Genomic DNA, 17,061 nt, shown 5'->3' with positions numbered 1-17,061 from the left:
TCTTCCTGAGTCCTGCTCAGTTTTAACTCAAATTACTGGCATTGTCATCTCTTTTACCTCTTTGATATGGCTGAAACACCTAACAAAGGGTTAGTTAGACCCTGTGATTCATGTGAAAAGAAGAGGCTGCCTGTAGATGATCCACATAATGACTGGATATACTGTCTACACCCGCTACATAAGTGTGAAAGACCATAAAATTTGTCTCACCTTTCCTTCTAAAACATTAAAAGATAGTGAGGGTAGACTTTCGCTGTGGCTACAGAGGTCAAAAACCTCAATAACTGTCAGCTCAGATGAAGACACTGACTTCTCTGCGATCTCTCACAAGAAGTTTTCAAAAGGGGAAAGGTCTTCTGACAAAAAACGCCTTGAAACATCAAAAAAAGGCCTTAAAGTCTCATCATGAGTCTGTCAAAGGCACAGCTGACAAGGACAGAAAAGGAAAAAAATCTACTTTACTCACAGTAGATCCCATCCTTCAACTCCTCCAAAAAGGTTGAGTATGCACTTTTCAAAATCCTTTTCAGAGCTGTCGAATGTGAAATCTGCTTTAAAGCTCGCGACAACAACCACATTGTCAACGACACCAGATACAAGAACAAGTACTACCTTAACGTCGACTGTGGCATAAACAACTAGAGCAAAGATGACGCCTTCCACCCTTGCGTTAGCATCTATTACGTTGTTGAGGATCTCGTCAACTAAAGCACCATTGATGCCACAAAAGTTACTGTCAACGACGGCCCGTTAATGATGACCACACTTTGGATGACCATACCGTCGACAACCAACTAGTCAGCAAAGACATTACCACCACTGACAGCCCTTAAAAGCTTGATGACGAGATCGACATCGTTGATGATCATGAGCATTTCAAAAATATTTATTCGTCCAGAGTGTAGGACGCTGGCTCAAGTTTATGGTGTATACCTATGGCGTGGAACCTTATACTGAGTCCAGGCAACCCTTGGTGATAGCAAATAGGTGAACAGATAGCAAAAGGTCTCTAGGGGTAGCTAAGGCGAGCAGCTAAAGCTTATCCAGGAGGAGTGTAAAGCACTTTCAATACCGCAGTAGTCCGACAGTAACTCACTCAAAAGAAAGAACCACAGTTGAAAAAATTTATAATTCTTTATTACAGCACTTAATTACTAGACTAGCTTTGGTAGATTTTCCTTTTCGAGGTACCTACACCTTGGAAGTGCTTAGGTGGGGCAGGTGGCAATGCCCACCCTCCTAGAGGTGAAGTTCCTGCAAGTCGGTGGAGGAAGCAGCCCAGCTGCAGGGTCCAGGAGTTGCAGAAGATCCCAGGAGTCGCCTACGAGCTGTCCCTTGCCGGTCACCGGATTACAGGAGGGTCAGTGACCAGCCAGGTCACCAACAAACACTGGCAAATGCAAGCAGGAGCTGAAGATGTATTTGCAAAGTGTTGGGGACCAGCAAGGTCCAGGAGACACTACCCTTGAGTGGGAGTCAGGGCTGGCCCTCAGCACGCAGGAAGGCCAGCAGAAATAGTGGGAGTCCCCAAGAGTGACCCACAGGCAATGGACACAGGGGGTCACAAGGAGGCCTCAGCAGCACAACAAAGCAGAAGCCCCACGTCACAGGAGTTGCAGGACAGGGGGTTGATCTTTGAGTGAGACTGGTGGAGGCTGGGGCTTCTTGGTGCCTGAAGATCTCCTGGAGGAAGAGTCAACAAGCCTTGGCAAGAACAACAGTTGCAGTGTACAGGGGTTCCAGTCCAGTGGCAGGAGCAGAGGCCCACAGTCTGCTAAGTTTGAGAGAAGACAAGCAGGACCCCGAGGAGGCCACATACCCACAGCCTATGATGCAGAGCCTTTCAGTGTCTGTGGGACCGCAGACCCCACCAGCCGTTGTCTTAAGATGCCTGCGGATCAGGAGAGTGACTCCTTCACTTCAAGCGAGATTCCTTCATGCTTTCAGGTGCAAACAGAGTCCCTGTGACCTTGGTGGATGTACAGCCTTAGATGTTGTCAATTGTTGAAGGATTTGGAGAAACAATGTTGCAAAGGGAGCCTTCCCACCAGAAGCAGACTTGTTTCGGTTCCAAAGCAGACCAACAGCAGTTCCAGCGGCCAGGAGCAGAAGCTGTCTTGCAGAGAGTTCCTTGTAGCGTCTTGCTCGACAAATCTGAGGACCCATTCTCCGGGGAGCCCTTAAGTAACCCTAAAAGGGGGGTTGGTCACTCTGAGGTGACCCACCTATCAGAGGGGGACAGGGCCATAATCTTCCTGGCCTAACCAGTTAGATGTTCTCGAGGACCTCTGCCAATCTTGTTTCCAAGATGACAGAATCAAGTGGCCAACTTCCAGAGATCTGTGCGCCTCCCTAGGGGAAGAGCTGGACAGGGGGTGGTCATTCCCCTGTCCTTTGTGCAGTTTCATGCCAGAGTGGGAACTGAGGGTTCCTGAACTGGTGCAAACCAGTTCATGCAAGGATGGCACCAAATGTGCCCTTCAGAGCAGTCTCGTGGTGCTCAGAGGCCACCCCGCCCCAGCCATTAGACACCTAATCCACAGGGGAGAGGTGGTAACACCTCTCTTGCAGGAAATCCTTTGTTCTGCCTTCCTCTGCTTAAGCCAGGATCACAAGCAGGAGGGCAGAACAGAGTCTGGGGTCGGCAGCAGCGTGGGCTGGCAGCCAGACCCCTGCTGCACAGCCTAAGGAACCCCCCAGAGTACAGGGGGATCATGCAACTGGCCCTGGAACCAGTGTAGTTGCATGATCCGTACATGCTTGATACCAAACATGCCCAGGTTCAGAGAAGCCATTATGTAATTGGACCACTCATGTTGACCAGTGTCAACTACATACCTTAAGATGGCTTCCACACACTTACAAAGCTCGGGGAATGGAGTCTGAGGTTTGTAAGGGTACCCTGCTGTTGCAAGGGTACCCTCATACATAGCTACATGCACCCTGCCCTTGGGATGAAGGACCTACGAAGAGAGGTGACCTATTGTGTCTTAAGTGCAGTGACTGGGATATAAGGTAAGCCCATGACTGGTGCAGGCACCATTTCATGCAGGCTGTAATGGTAGGCCTGCAGACACAGTTTGCATGGCATCCCATGGGTGGCACAATACATGCTACAACCCATAGGAGACCCCTGGTGTACAAGTGCCCTGGGTACCTAAGTACCATATACTAGGGACTTAAATGGCTGCATCATATGCCAATTGTGGGGTATGAAGATCATCAGCAACCAAATTCAGAGGAGAGAACACAGGCACTGGGGTCCTGGTCCGTAGAATCCCAGTGCACTACAGTCTAAACACACTGACCTCAGGCAAAAAGTTGGGGTAACTATGCTAGAAAGATGGTACTTTCCTACTCGGAGCACACCTCTCCCAGTAAGGTGTCTTTATATCCTCCAAGTCATCTGCCGGATATTGATGACTCTGCCAATGAGGGAGCATTTGGAACAGCATTTGGAACAGATCATTTCTGAGCTAAGAGTGAAGTGCCAAGATCTAGATGACAAAGAGGAAGATGACCAATTTTATGACTAATATTATCAGGAACCCAGGTTTACTCATAGACCTCCTCTTCCACGTGAACATTACCAACATCATGAGCAACTTCATACACCACAAGACCACGTACAAGTTCCTCTTTCTTTATTGCAGGACATACAAGACAAAGGATTATTAAACACGATTTCCTGTACTGGCTTGGCCAGCCACTACAGAACAGTTCATTGCTCCTCTTCATCCGCAGTTAACCAAAAACTCCCCAACATATTCCTCCACCAATGGCGCCAAGGTTGACACCAGCAGCCACCATTTCTGCTCCCCTCAAAGGATCCTTCATCATCTAGCAAAAAACAAGGAGAAATCCCGGACAATCGCTCACACCAAGAATGGGACAAATACCTACTTCCCACACAATCTCTAATGGCCTCCCACCCAGAAGACTCTCCTCCGGATGATATAGGAGGTTTTCACACCGTACTGGAGAGAGCTGCTAATAGATTTCAGCTTCCAGTGACCGTCAAATAATCGGACTGTTTCCTGTATGGTTTTAAAGAGCCAGCAAGAAAATCTGTGCGTGCTATCCCAATCATTGATTACATCTGGCAGGAAGGGGGGGTGTTAAAATCATGCAAAACCAATCAGCAGTTCCAGCAGTCTTGCTTCTGGTAGACAAGGTATATAAAGCAGTAGTCCAAAGGCGGACTCAGTTATTGCACAAGCAGCATAATGCTGCTCAAAAAAATCCTTCTACACCTGTTTTGGCACTCTTCGTGACAATGAAGGCAGATACCTGGACAATATAGGCAAATGTTTTTCTCTTGTCTGCAGTTATGGTACAGGTGGCTAATGCTCTGGCCACTTTAGCCCGCTACGGCCGACAGATGTGGTCGGATATCGGAGCTCTGATTGACCTGGTACCTGAGGACAGAAAAGCAGACGCTAAAAGATTACTGCAAGAAATAATTCAGAAATAATTGACTGCGCAATGGACATTGCGTCTACGGGGTTTCGTCAAATAGCAGGGGCCGCAGTCCTGAGACGCCAATGGTCGTTAAAATCCACTTCCTTTAGACCGGATTTGCAAATAAAAATATTAGACATGGCCTTTGATGGAGAAACCCTTTTTGGGAAACATATACATGAGGCACTGCAGTCAATAAAAGCTGACATGGAGACAGCAAGGTCCCTGGGTACTTTACAGTTCCACAAAATGCCCTTTAGGGGAGTTTGTGGGAGATGCCTATCCATGCATGGAAGTACTTAACCAGCAATTTCAACGACAGTATCACCAACAATACACAGACCGTATTTCTAAAGAGCAGTCCTGTAGACCACTATCTACAGCAGCCTGCAACAAACAAGGGTCTAGCAGAAAACAGGTCTTTCAAGGGAAAGAGTCCAAAAGGAAGCAGTGACCTGTATTGAGTGTCGGCTACTCCCTGTCATTTACTAACAGTGGATGCAAATATTTCCAATTACATTCATCACTGGCAGAAAATAACAGACAACTGGGTATTAGATTTTGTCTCCCAAGGTCACACCCTGGAATTCTTTCAATGACCGCCTACGACTCCCCCAAAGGGAGCCTACCCCCCCTCATCTTCACTTTAACAAGAAGCCTGCATCATGTTAAGGAAGGCAGCGATGGAAAGAGTTCCTCCATCCCAGAAGGGAATGGGTTTCTGTTCCCATTTTTCCTAATCCAAAGGAAATCATGGGACTGCAACTCATCCTAGACCTACAGAAGTTGAACAAGTTCCGGTGAAAGTAATCCTTCCATATGATCACTCTTTCAGACCTCTTGAGGCTCCTAAATCACGGGGACCACGTGACCACTCTAGATTTAAAAGGTGCATACTTCCACATCCCTAAACATCCCAAATATCAAATTCCTGAGGTTTACAGTAGCCGGCACTCATTACCAGTTCAAGGTTCTTCCCTTTGGTCACACATTTTCACAACATGCCTAGCTCTGGTAGGGGCTGCACTGAAGTTGTGGACATTAGGTATTCCCATGATTGGCTGATCAAGGCACAGTCAGCCAGTCAAGCGACGGAAACCACTTAATGTTGCCTAAAGTTATTCAACAACTTATTAATGATCAACCATTTAAAATCCTCCACTGTGCCATCGGCGCATATAGTATTCCTAGGAGCAGCTTTGGGCACCATACAGAACAAAGCTTTCCACTCGTACGACAGACAACAAAAACTAAATTTCTGATACATACAGACTATACCAATACCATGAACTATATCAACAAGCATGGAGGCACAAGATCGTTACCCCTGTCCACGGAAGCACAGAGACTGTGTAGAAAGCTGGCTCTGTATATACTATATCAAAATGAGATATAGCGTGCACAGAGTCCAGGAGTTCCCCAGAGGCTTAACAGCGGCCAAAGTAGATAATCCTAACGCTCTCTTTTGTAGTAGTGAGGTCGAGCAGTTTGGCTTATCACAGGGTAGTGCAAAGCATTTGTTGTACACACAGACAATAGAAGAAGCACACACTCAGACTTGACTCCAGACAAATGTTTTTTATATAGCAAAAATATATTTTGTTAATTTATTTCTAGAACCACAAGATTCAAGTTGCAGGTAAGTACATAAATTAATAAGTATTTCACATATGTATCAATACCACTTTGATTGGAATTGGTAAGTTGTACAAGCTCCATCAGATCTGTGATTTGTCTCTCCCCCAAGCACAACGTGGCTGATTGCGACGCTTGCCGCTCCTTTCATTTGAAGAAAATTACAAGACCATTGAGCTCGACGTCTCGAAATGTCATGGAGAAGCGGGGACGACACATGACTTTGTGTCTCCAGTTTCAAACCAGAAGTCCAGCAAAACCTAGTCAATCTGCCTTTCAATAGGTAACATCTTTTTGGACCACAGGTTAGTACTTTATTAGAGACGATTAAAGAGGGCACTAAAACAGGTAAAGCATGGGTTCCCTGCAAACACCTTCCCCTCACTGCTTCTTTCGCAGCATATTCTTCGGTAAAGGGTCCAAGACCATCTCTCCAAAACCTCCACATCATACCAACGGCCACAAGTGCCAAATACCTCTCCCAGAGGCTATTTACGAGGTTCTTACAAAGGAAACAGTTAAAAAAGCAGAGGTAAAGGTGGATCACCCAAAGGATCTGCCACCACCAGTAAGCCATGACTTATCTCTCAACATACCTCATGCATTGCTATAGTACCTTGTTCCAGGTTGCACATGTGTCCATTACAGGAGTCCTTAGCGCACCAGTGGACTCAAGTGGAGGATCAATGGTAAGATCTAGTGTTTGTCGGATGGCAAACTTGCCACTCTTTGCAATGGTGGAACACCAATTACTTGTTGAAGGGATGGCCTTTCCTAGACCCAGTCAGCAGAGGACTATAACAGATGCTTCACGTATGAGTTGGGGAGCCCGTTGACAAAATGTGACTGTCCAAGGCCAGTGGAAACCCAGTCCCCGAGGTCCCCAAATAAAGCACCTTATTGACAAGGTGGTCCTCATCAAAACCACCAATATGATGGCCTTATATTATCTTCAGAAACAGAGCACCAGATCCCTTCAGGCCTCACCTAGCTCAGAACATTTGGAATGGACTCTCCAGCACAAGATCCATCTTTTAGAGGAATACTTCCCCGAAGTGGACGATAACTTTGCTCACCTCCTCAGGAGGATGCAGCAACACGTCCATGAGTAAGAACTTCACCCGCAAGTCCTCCATCACTACTTCCAGCATTGGGGGACAACCAGAGATGGACTTTTTCTCCACAGCAGAAAATGCCAAATGCTAAAACTTTGCCTCCAGGTTTCCACAGTCAAGGGGCAGTGTATTATGGAGACGTTGGTCAGAGATATTTGCTTATGCTTTGCTTCCTCTCCCTGTCCTTCTGTTTATGGTTCGGAAGCTCCAACAGACATCTTTCACCCTCATCCAGGTGGCTCCCACGTGGGGTTGACAATCATGGTTCACCACCCTCCTCGAACTCTGTGGTCTTGCACAAAACACTCCCCAACAGGCAGGACATTCTCACACAGAGCCATGAACAAACCAGGCACCCAGATTCCGGATCTCTCAACCTTGCGATCTGGCTCCTGAAGTCCTAGATACTGGATACCTAAATCTCCCACCAGCATGCATGGAAATTCTTAGAGACATGCAGTCCTACTACTCATGCCTGTTACGCTGCTAAGTGGAAGAGATTTGTTTACTGTTATCATTCTAAACATACTGATTCATTAGCAGCCCCCTAAGTAAAAGGTATTGATACCTGTTTCACTTACAAACTTCTGGTTTAGCCTTCACAGCCATAAGACTACATGTAGCAGCTGTTGCCACTTACCTTCAGAACAGGCAACACTTTTCCCTATTACAAAATCCTGTCATTAGGACCTTCAAGGAGGGTCTTAGAGTCATTCCTCCCCGGGTCCCACCAGTCCCGACATGGAATCTTAGGATTGCATTAACAATACTAATTGGCCCTCCATTCAACCACTCCACTCCTGCCCCCTCCAGTTTCTAACCTGAAAGGTAACATTTCTGGTCACCATCACTTTGCTTAGGCATGTCAGTGATGTTAAGGCACTAATCCTGGAAGAACCTTTCTTCCAAATACACAGAGATAGGGTTGTACTCTGCACCAACCCTAAGTTTCTCTCAAAGGTGATTTCCCAGTTCCACCTCAGTCATTTGAACTTCCTGTTTTTTACCCCTCAATCTGAAGCAGTGGCGGGATGGGCTTTTCATACATTAGATGTCAAACGAGCCCTCATGTATTACATTGTAGGAAGCTATCCTGGTGTGTGGTGGGTACCTAAGGTATTTACACCTTATACCACGTCCAGGTATCCCCTATTATTGAAGTGTAGATAGTGTCTAGAAGCCAGGCTCTCTAGGGGTAGCTGTGGAAGACCAGCCAAGGCTTATCTAGGAGACATGAAAAGCTAATGCAAAACCACTGTAGTCATACAGCAGTTGCACACATGAAAGCAAACACTCAGTTGTACAAAAATAAATAACACAAAATACTAGAAGGGCAATCCTCCAATAGGAGGTAAGTAATAAAGTAATTATGTTCACTAGTTAACAGTAATAGGCAAAGAAAATGTTAGAAAACAGTGCAAATGCAGTTAGACATTAGCAACCTAAGGGGGAGCACAAACCATAAACTAAAAAATAAATAAATAGAACACCCCCACCTAGGTAAGTGGATTGTGTAGAGGGGAGCTGGGAGTACTAGAAAACCACAGAGGTAAGTTACACCATACTACCCAACGACCAGGAAAGCAGAATCAAATCACTGGAATTTCCACAAACCACCCAAAAGGAAGGAAAAGAAGAAAAGACACCCAGACAAGACTTCAAGAAACCAGCAGTGGATTCCTGGAGAGGAAGACCTGTGGAGAGAGGGGACCAAGTCTAAAAGTCACAGTGGAGTCCAGGAGGAGTAAGAACTACTACCCACGCAGTTGTACTTGCAGGAGTTGGTCGACTGTGATAAAGAGAAGGTCATCACTGCAGCCCTGAAGCTGGAGGAGAGTTCCTGAGGGATGCATAAGACGTCCCATGCTGGAATGAAGATTGCAGCTGGGTGTCGGTGCAGGGTTTCCACCAACAAGCCTTGGCAAATGCAAATATCGTGGTTGGCGGAAAATGGTGCTGCCGGAGACCAGCAAGGCCCAGGAGGCCTGGACCCAGGAGGGGGAGTCGGAGGGGACCCTCAGTGCTACAGAGAGCCTACAGGAGCAGAGGCAGCATCCACAGGACTATGACACAGAAGTTGCAGAAGGAGCCTAGGCATCACACAGAAGAAGGGTCCCACGCCGCAGGAGAACCATGCAGAGAGCTGTGCATCACAGGAAGGAGTGCTGAGGGCTGGAGCTGCATGTAGCCTGAAGTTTCCTTGGAGGAGACGCTAACAAGCCTTGGCAGCTGCAAGAGATGTGATGCACGGGGTACTGTCCTGCGTGGGAAGGCAAGGGCTTACCTCCCTCCAAGTTGGACAGCTGGCAGAGGACCAAGAGGACTACTCCAGACCACCACCTATGATGCTGGATCCACACAGCTCAGGATGAGAGGAGATCCGTGCAGCCGGTCGTCATTGCAGTAGGTGCCTACGGATGCAGGGGAGTGACTCCTTCACTCCAAGGGAGATTTCCTCTTCCTTCTCATGCAAGCTGAAGACTTGCCGCCCTCCGAGGATGCACAGCCGGGAAAATGTTGCAGAAGCTGGAAGGAGCCATGGAACCAATGTTGCAAGAAGAGTCCTTCTCGTGGATGCAGATTGTCTGTTCCTGGAGGGCCCATTCACGGTTCCAGTGACTAGAAGTTGATGCAAGGTTGCAGAGGAGTCCTGCTGGAATCTTAGAAGCCGAATCTGAGGACCCACCCAAGAAAGAGACCCTAAATAGCCCTGAAAGAGGGATTGGTCACCTAGCCAGGTAAGCACCTATCAGGAGGGGGCTCTGACATCACCTGCCTGGCCTGGCCACTCAGATGCTCCCGGAGGTCCCTGCCAACCTTGGATTCAAGATGGCAGAACCCAGGGAACCTCTGTAGGAACTCTCAGCACCACCCTTGGGGTGGTGATGGACAGGGGAGTGGTCACTCCCCTTTTCCATTGTCCAGTTTCACGCCAGAGCAGGGACTGGGGGGTCCCTGAACCTGTGTGGACTGGTTTAGGCATGGAGGGCACCAAATGTGCCCTTCAAAGCCTACCAGTGGCTTGGAGAGGCTACCGCTCCCAAGCCAGTCCCAACATCAGTAGTTTGGAAAACAGAAAGATTGTAATCACTTCAAATGTTGCATCCTTTTATTTTTCATTGTGTATTAAGATGGCTGGCATCATTGACTCGGCAAACGCCTTTGCCCTTGAGGTATTTGTTAAAATGTTTAATATTTTACCATGTGGCAAAATACTTACAGCTAGTAAACAATGTATGAATCCTTTGTGCTTAATTCTCTTATTGCAGTACTTCATAAGGAAAATAAAATTTCACTTCCTATTGCCTAATTTAATGACTGTACTCTCACTACAGACTGAAGTCAGTAAAGAAGAGAAAGGAGAATGAAAGAGTATATTAAAATGCAAAGATTGGTATTTGTGTCTCAAAAGAAAAAATAATTGTAAAGATAGAAATCTGATGTGAAGCTGTAGAATTCTACTTTTATGCAAGGAAAACAATAAAGTACGTACTATTAAATACTAATTAATTTAGAAATGCTGTAAAACCTACACTTAAACTATTACTTTCTTTCCCTTACCTTTGCAGTTCCTGAAGTTTCCTAGTGTCACTTCCTCAGGGAGTCTATAAAATCATGTCTTCACAGATTTTTATATGATCAACTTGCTTTAATTTAGTGTAGTTAAAATAAAGCCAGCCTACATTAATTTAGAAACATTATTCCAGCATTTTAAGTATTCTTACATTGTGAAGGAAAGTACATTCCTGGATTAAATTACACTTTCAGCTTCCTGTCAGTACACATTTATTAAACATGACTTCTGATTCTAAAGACTGCCGCATTTGCATATGAAGCAAAATTAGACTAGTGTTCTCTTCCCACTCTAAAACTGCCTGCAACCACTTCAAAATTCCTGGCAAAATTAACACACGTTAAAAGGCGATAATCAGCTGCCTTGATTTCACCTCCTAGATTAATGAAAATGGTTGCCTTGCAGTCTGTCCAAAGCAGTATTTGCACCAAACTGGTTCTTTCACCTGCAAGGAATGAGTAATGCCCGTTCATGGACCTAGAAATGAATATCAACCTCAGAACTGACTAAGAACAGAAACCCAGATGGGGATATTAATTTGAAAACATGAGCTCTCTACACTCTGTGGATATTGCCCCAACACATGAACATAGTCCGGTAGCACCACTTGCAGGTGTTGACCCGTAACTGCAGACGTGTATGTCTGAAATCTCAGTACGGTCACTAGGTCTCCCAGCAGGGCCATATAAATATTAAAAGAGACCACAAACTGCTCAGGTCCCCACCAGCTGAGATGACGGAGACAAAAACAAGGCTTGAATTGAGTCCCCAATGGCCATCTGTGAATTTAGGATACTGAGCAACACCTCATGGTCACTGTGGTCCGTAACCACAGAGAGATTATGCAGCATCTAAAGTTTGGCACCTTCATTATCTGTAACACAATGAATACCATAAAGCACCTTTGGGTTGCAGTCTAGATTCTGCATGTTGAACAAAAGTGAGACTGTAGAAGGGCAGAATGGTCTGCAAATGTAGAACAACGTTGTAGTAATTTTTTTCAAACAGGTGTAGTAAAATGGGAGTGATATGGCTGGATTTCAGAAGAACAAAAGTAAGTCATTGGCAGAGGAATAAATTAACAATAGGAATTCATGGTGGAAAGAGAAGGCAAAAAAGCATCTTCACCAAGGTGGCCAAGTTAACTTCACCAGCATGAGTGGTAAGCTGCATAGAAACCAAAATAAATACCTGAGAAAATTAAATTGATTGAATAACGGCTTATGAAAGTACAGGGGTACCCCTCATGTTGTGGGTAGAACACATTTTAGTGCCTGAGAAGGTAAGTGTGGTGCATTTTGAAGCAAGCAGATTAGTGGGAGGATGTGTTACATTTTTTTCCTCTCTACATTTGAAAATCAAAGCCTTATGCTTAATTTCAGCTACCGAAAACTGGAAAAAAATACTCGGCTTTCACTTTATTATTACTACACATGCACATCTTGTGAGGCTCTTTCAAGGTAGCTGCAAGAATATTTATTTTATTTGTTCACTGCACATTCACCAATAGGCATTGTGGTGCTAGCAAACTGCTAGAAGCCCAGACACGGATTGCAGTAGAAAGACAGACATCAACCAGCTGAAGAGAAAGGATTTTATTGCATTCTAACCCTTAGATTATCATCAGATGCAGTTGCACCAAATTGTACCTCCTTATCTTGGAACCTATAACTCTTGAATGATAGGTCATGGTGAAACAAAACATACACACCTGCTAGTATAACTGCTAAATAGTTGGAGGTGGCCCTTGAGGGGATTGACTATGAATCTGCAATATGCATATCATCCAAGGCTAAATGTCAGTAGAGCTTTCTTGAATGGTCTAATTTCGACCATCTTTGATCTTCACTACCAGCTCACCATTGCCATCTGAATATCTGAATGTGCTTCTGAATTGCCTCAGCTAAAGTATTATCTGTGTTTAAAAAATGAAGGGTGGAGTGGGGTCTATGGCACACCCATAACTCACAAACATTTTTGTAAATTAGAAGGGCTCCATCTTTGTCTCTTCACTCTCAGGAATGACTCCAAAAACTCTTTGACTTTTTTCCATATAAGCTAATCCTCTTTGCTAGATAGTGACTCAATGGCAGATACTTAGGCATGTCAAAGGTAGCAAGGAAGTCCAAAAGAGCTGAGTTTGTGCTATTTTTCCCTGGCTCAGAAGCCTGGCTCATTGCGATGTATTAAGAGAGGCAATGAGGTATGGCTTTTCAGCTGCTGGAACAGAACATGATCTTTCACTTTGCTGACTATGGTCACATCGCAGATAGGATGACTCCTCTGTTAGCAGTTAACTCTTTTTAAGTGGTTATAACTATTGCCTTTTAGGGCACCCGAGATTTCTATCACTTATGGAGCAGTTAAGGTGTCATTTTTTTCACTCTTGATGATAATTAGGCCTTTAATGACTGATTCCAGGAATGGAACTGAAGAGCGCAGATTGTCCTTGCTTAGCCAGCAAATTTACTGTCTTCTCTGTGTATAACTTCCTCCAGTTTTCTAACATCAGAAGTGAAAACCGTGTAGATGATTCTAGCACTCGCATGAGATTGAGGGTGTTAAAATGTTATTTTTAATAATTAAACTACTTGTGTTACGGACTACGAGCACTGGGTTGAGTATTGACGATTAATGCAAGCCATTGTGAACATGTTACATGCCTAATAAAGTGCATCAGAGCCTTTGTACCATTGCCAGCCATGTCAATCACATTGGCTTTGCTTGGCTGAGAAGTGCCTGATCAAGTTTGTGCAGATTTGCCAAATGGTGCCAAAGTTATTAACAAACAAGCATTTCCTGCTTAATAAGAAATTCTAACATAACTGCAGAGCTTCTCTGGCACACAATCATGCCATTTTGGTGTATATTTATATTCCAGTTTTTTATAGCTCTGTATGCCACTGGTATTGCATCAGTGCTTTCAGTAGGCATAGAATATAGTACAATACAAGGAAACATAGCCTTAAATGTAGCAACAAGATTGCTTTTTGGTCTATTTTAAGCATTATTAATGTTACAAAGACTGTTGGGAATTTGATACCCTCACAATGTATGGGAACTGTTGAACTACTTGTTTCTTTAGTAGAGTAAAGTTACACTGTCACGTGTTTCTTTGCTTTTAGATTCCTACTAAAAACATAGAAGGACAAATGATGCCGTACTTCCCATTGGAAATGGGAAATGGAACTCCTTGTAGCCTGAAGCAGAATCATCCCAGATTGACTGTAGTGATGTACATCTGCCATCCAGAGGCCAAGCACGAGATCCATTCTGTTGATGAAGTCACTACCTGTGAATATGAAGTTGTCATATTGACACCACTTTTATGCAGCCATCCTAAATACAGGTAATATGACAAAACAGTTGTTCTCATTAATAGCTATTTTGAGGGCAACTATATCTTTCTGATTATTCTTTTGCATTTGTTTAACTTATTATCTCCAAAATCTGTGATTGACCTGTCTATCCCAGGAATTTAATTTTCATAATCTATTTCTGATCATTGCAGTTCTGCCTCTACTGTAGAAAGTATTTGAGTGATTTCTTTGTATTTTTGAACTAGTGTAGCCGAAAACACACTTCTCCTAGTGTATCTCTAAAAGTTGAGGAAGACTGTTATCAATCCATGCTTTCTTCCTCCATTACCAATACAAGTCCATTTGAATACCCATTGCAGAATATTATTGAAGTCTCTTTCTCTGTCCAGGCCTTCTGCAGTGTCCTGGCAGCATGTTAGTTTTTCAGCCATTACTGCCCTTAGTATCACCATTCAGTAGTTGGTTAAAAGCAGTACTATTATTCAACATGTAAGATGGCAGTTCACAGTTTTAATAGTGTTTATTATAGTTTACATTGGGTTCCATCTTTTTGTGAAAGCAAAATGTTTTCCGTTGCTATCTGCTGTCATCCCTCACCAAATGTGCTTCTCTTAGCAAAAACAGAGCCCCCATGTAGACAAACAGAGCAGTTTTTCCACTTATGCTCTTTTCTCTCTCTTTTCTGCTTATGGACGCAACCTTGAAGGAGTTTTTAGTGAGATACAGAGAGAAAGGAAGATGGTAAACAGAAGAGACTTGGCGAAGGAGAGGGAGTCCTATGGCATGAGAGGGAGTCCGATGGCATGAGAGGGAGTCCGATGGCATGAGAGGGAGTCCGATGGCATGAGAGGGAGTCCGATGGCATGAGAGGGAGTCCGATGGCATGAGAAGGGGATACATGGTGTGAGACAGATGGCGTGAAAGAGTATGTAGCGAGACGCTGGATGGGGTAGAGGGACAAGTGAAGATTGGTGAGATTATGAAGAATGGGGTGTGGCTGTGGAATGTGTTGATTTAGGAAACTGGGCTTCTTTGCAGAAGTCCCCACACTTTCTGCCCCCTTTTAGGACTACTAGATGCTGATTTTAGACTCTGACAGTGGTCTGAGGCCTCCTAATCAGACCCCAGGACCAGTGCTCTTTCCTTCAAAATAAGGTATGTCTAATTGTTTACAATTGGCACAGGACTGTAGTACCTGTACGTCCCCAGTAAAAGGTACGTACCACTGGTACCTAGGGCCTGTGTACTAAATGGGGTTCCCTAAAAGCTGCAGCATATCTTATGCCACCCTAAGTGACCCATACACAAATTGCACGCAGCCTGCCAGCACAGACTACATGTCAGTGTGCAAACCCTGAGTGAAAACACAACATGGTACACTTGTGCCGTGCCGTGCCATGCCAAGGTATTGCCTGCATTATATGTAAGTCACCCCTTTTACAGGCCCTAAGAGGCCTAAGGCAGGGTGCATTATAATACATGTGAGGACATATCTGCATGAGCAGATATGCCTCTGTGATCTCTAGTTCTATTCCTAGACATTGCAGGTGACTGGCAGCCATCTAAAAGCACGTATTGGACACTGGTCAGCACAACAGATCCAACTACATAATCACTGCATGGAAAATAGTTGTGTTTGGTAGCAAAAACCTCTTCTTGATAAGTCCACACTGATGCCAGTATTGGTTTTATTACGACAAGCACCCTGAGGGCACTTTAGAGGTACCCCTAAAACTTACTAGTCCTCTAGTGTATTGGCAGACTTGTATCCACCAGCCTGCCACCACATATTCTGACCACCTAGAGGAGAGAGCCTCTGCTCTACAAGGTCAGAAACAATGCCTGATCTGGTAAATCTGCTTACCAAAGCCAGAGACTTAAAAGTCCCTGCTGCCTTTGTATATTTTTGTTTTTGTAAACATCTTTTTATTGGCTTTGTCGTAGTTGTAGGAGACACAGTTCAGTATACATACACATTTGGTCCACAATATACAATCGGTCAAATGTCGTATATGCGTCCTTTGTGTTTTTTTACTTTCATTAGAGTGGGAGAAGTACCAGATACAATACATTAGGTCACATATCAGCATGGAGATTATTCTAAACTGAGCCTGTCTGTCGAAACGATATAGGTGGGTTAACCTGTTGTTCATGGCAGCCATTAGATAACTACTCATTACATGGTTCTAACTTAACAACCATAACATTAAAAACCTAACTTTGGTCCATTCTAAGCGGGTACTATTCAAACTTTTACCGTTTATGCGGAGAAACTTTCTCTTGTTAAGCATAAGTTTTACCATACTTCTTTTGGGGGAAGGGGCACTGGCATGTATCCATGTGTAAACAGGGGGTGGGAGGGCACCATCACCAGTTATATTGGGTAATTAAAATTCCCTTGGAGCCAGCATATCACCGCCAACGGGTATCCCCCAGTACGTAATCACTAATCATTGCCTAAGGTTGGTCCTCTAATGTGTTTGGCTGGGAAGGGTCCACCACCCCAGACTCTGTAACAGAGTTGTCATTCAGCCGTTCCCAGGCGCCCAACACCTCTGACCAGAGCCATGCCAATGGTTTCCTCCATATACTCCTGGCATCATCCCTGAGCAATGCTCTCTCCTCGGTGCCCGCCCACTACGTGACCTCTCTAGTCCATTGTGGGAAGCTCGGTCCCACTAATGGCATCCACTGCTTTGCTATGCTGCGCCTTGACAATATCAGGGCTAGATAGAGAAACCTAGAGCCCACCTTCTTAGGGTGTGGCCTAGTAAATAGGTCCAGTCAGCATGTCTCTGCCGTGCACTGGAGGGCACGTCCTAGAACATTATTGAGACTACTAACGACCCCCTCCCAAAACATCTGTATCGCTGGGCATCCTCACACCCTGTGTACAAAATCTGCATCAACATATGTGCATCATGGCCAGGGTCTGGGGTCCTCACCCATATATAAC

At 44.9% G+C, this 17,061-nt stretch overlaps 1 protein-coding gene across 1 annotated transcript in view; it reads left to right on the top strand.

Moving 5' to 3' along the window:
- Positions 1–17,061, top strand: part of ERLEC1 (endoplasmic reticulum lectin 1) — a 331,659-nt gene that overhangs the window by 142,016 nt on the left and 172,582 nt on the right. Inside the window, exon 7 of the mRNA XM_069234195.1 lies at positions 13,911–14,134. Within this exon, the coding sequence (XP_069090296.1) occupies positions 13,911–14,134 (224 nt within the window). The remainder of the gene's footprint in view (positions 1–13,910; positions 14,135–17,061) is intronic.

Source organism: Pleurodeles waltl, chromosome 5 (genome assembly GCF_031143425.1).
Source record: "Pleurodeles waltl isolate 20211129_DDA chromosome 5, aPleWal1.hap1.20221129, whole genome shotgun sequence".
NCBI classification, from domain to species: domain Eukaryota; kingdom Metazoa; phylum Chordata; class Amphibia; order Caudata; family Salamandridae; genus Pleurodeles; species Pleurodeles waltl.
Note: the sequence above shows the minus strand (reverse complement) of the source record. Positions and strands in the feature narration are given on the sequence as shown.